Source organism: Phaseolus vulgaris, chromosome 8 (genome assembly GCF_051622355.1).
Source record: "Phaseolus vulgaris cultivar YP4 chromosome 8, ASM5162235v1, whole genome shotgun sequence".
In the NCBI taxonomy this organism is placed as follows: Eukaryota; Viridiplantae; Streptophyta; class Magnoliopsida; order Fabales; family Fabaceae; genus Phaseolus; species Phaseolus vulgaris.
The window spans coordinates 10,052,501-10,054,660 of NC_143505.1; the positions used below are offsets into that span (position 1 = coordinate 10,052,501).

At 26.9% G+C, this 2,160-nt stretch overlaps 1 protein-coding gene across 2 annotated transcripts in view; it reads right to left on the bottom strand.

The window, feature by feature from the left end:
- Positions 1 to 564, bottom strand: part of ATERDJ3A (DNAJ heat shock N-terminal domain-containing protein) — a 3,305-nt gene extending 2,741 nt beyond the window's left edge. Inside the window, exon 1 of one of the 2 annotated variants that reach the window (XR_016515086.1) lies at positions 334 to 530. Coding sequence is in view for 1 of the 2 variants with exons in the window: in XM_068631495.1 (XP_068487596.1) it covers positions 334 to 432 (99 nt within the window). In the remaining variant the exon portion in view is untranslated. Of the gene's footprint in view, positions 1 to 333 lie in introns of both variants that reach the window. The other variant, XM_068631495.1, reaches the window with a different exon arrangement.
- Between the last annotated feature and the right edge of the window lie 1,596 nt (positions 565 to 2,160).

Below are 2,160 nucleotides of genomic sequence, written 5' to 3' on the forward strand. Positions count from 1 at the left end.
AGGCTTCACACTATCAACAAGTAAAGACAAATACTTGCAAACGAGCATCCCTCCATTATGAAGCCAAGAAAGAAAAAACCAAATTCAAAAAACTCAAAATAAGGTTAGCCAAATCCCTAATCTAAGGACACAAATTTCTCAATTTTAGAAGGAACCGAAATTGAGTATCCGAAACAGCAACAAAAATTTAAGTTGATCATCAAATTCCACAGACCGTAATGAAATGCAATGCAACTAGCCTACCAATAATTCATTTGAAATGATACAAATTGAACACAATTCCACCACAAATTCCCAAATCCCACAAAAAAAAAAAAAAAAAACTCTTGCAACCTTGTAGGGGTCGGTGGTTTTGGCTTCCAATTTCATGCTCGCAAGGAAACAGAGAGAGGCGATGATGATGACCCGCGTGGAGGCTAAACGGGTCCTCATATCGGAATCGGAATACTTCGCCGGGGAAATTTGAAATCGAAAACGGTAACTTCATGAATAACTGAGATAACAGTGACGGTAACGGAATGAGGCCTTTATTTATAAGAAACAGAGCTCGCGGGAGAGAAAATCTAGACGCTTCGAGGTTAGAAGGAAGTTAAGAACACGTGTCATTGCGATGTGACACCACGCATGTTGGCCAATGAGAATTCAGATTTTCTACTTTGAATGTCATAGACATGTTGGCCAATTACTTATAATCTATACATGATTTTGCAATTACTTTTGTGTATTCGTCAATCTTTTAGTTTTTATTATAAAAATTTATCTCTAAAAGTTACAAATATTATATAATTATAGCAATTAATAGTTAAAATATTTTATAACTATTTTTATAGATATTTTGTTATAATTTTAAATTATTATTTTTAGTTTACATTTTTAATATCAATTTCTCTTAGTTCTATTATTTTATTCTAAAATAATTAATAATATATAACCATAAATTCCAACAAATATTTAAAATATTATAATAATTTTTATTATATATATATTATTATTATTACATTACATTATATTATATCACATTGCATTGTATTGTATTATATAGAAGCTTTAATAATATAAAATTAACCTATTTTTAGAAATAATAAGTGATTTTTATACTTAATATTTAATAAATATGTTTGTCATTTCATTTTCCAACATTATTTTTAAAAGAAATTACAATATTTTAATCATTTTAGTTTATATTTATTTGTATGTTAGCATGTAATATTTATAAAATTAACATATGGCTTTGTTGAATTAATAATATTGATAACTAATCATATTAGTTATATATTCACAAAATTATGATTTATGACATTCTAAAACTTAAAATTTCATAATTATTGTAAAAAGTAATATAGTAATTCAATATCAAATTAATATATAGTTAGATTAAATACAATGTCTATAGACTAGCCTAATATATAAAGGTCGTATGTTAAACATAAATATTAATATGTTTTATCTAATAGACGTAATTTTGTGTTCATTGTTGTTAGGATAAGTTTTAGTTTGGACGGACGTAAACGAGTATTATTTATATAGCAAATGTAAGTTTTGTACATATCATAATACACATCATCATATTTATAATTTCTCATGTTACACATAATCATATTTATAATTTCTCATGTTACGATTATATGAGGATATTCGGTTCTTCATTATTTCAATAGGATTTCATAGTGTTATGTCAACATCTAGATCCTTTGAAGAACATGCTTAAAACTACTCCACACAAATAACTTTTCTATAAAAGATAATATGTTTGCTTTGTGAAGTAAGACTATGTGCTTTGCTTAAAAGGGGGAAAGACTCTATTTATCTATGTTTGTTTATCTATATCGTGTACTAGAGGTGTTGTTAAAGATCATGCACATTCAATTCTTAAGTCAAGAGCATTTAATGTCTTTTTAAGGTCCAAAGATGGTTAGATGCAAGAAAAAGAAGTAGCAAAAGAAGATTATTAGTTTGTCTCACAACGACTCCAAAGGATCTACTAACAACTTATTTCTTCTTAGCTCTATATATAAAGAAGATCTTTGTGAAGAAGAAATGCATACTAAACTTTTGTAACAAAAACACAAATAAGTTATTATAATATTTAACAATCCTTAGCCTTTGTGATGAAGAACATTGGTAGTGTTCATAGTTATACAAAAAAGTATAATTATCTTG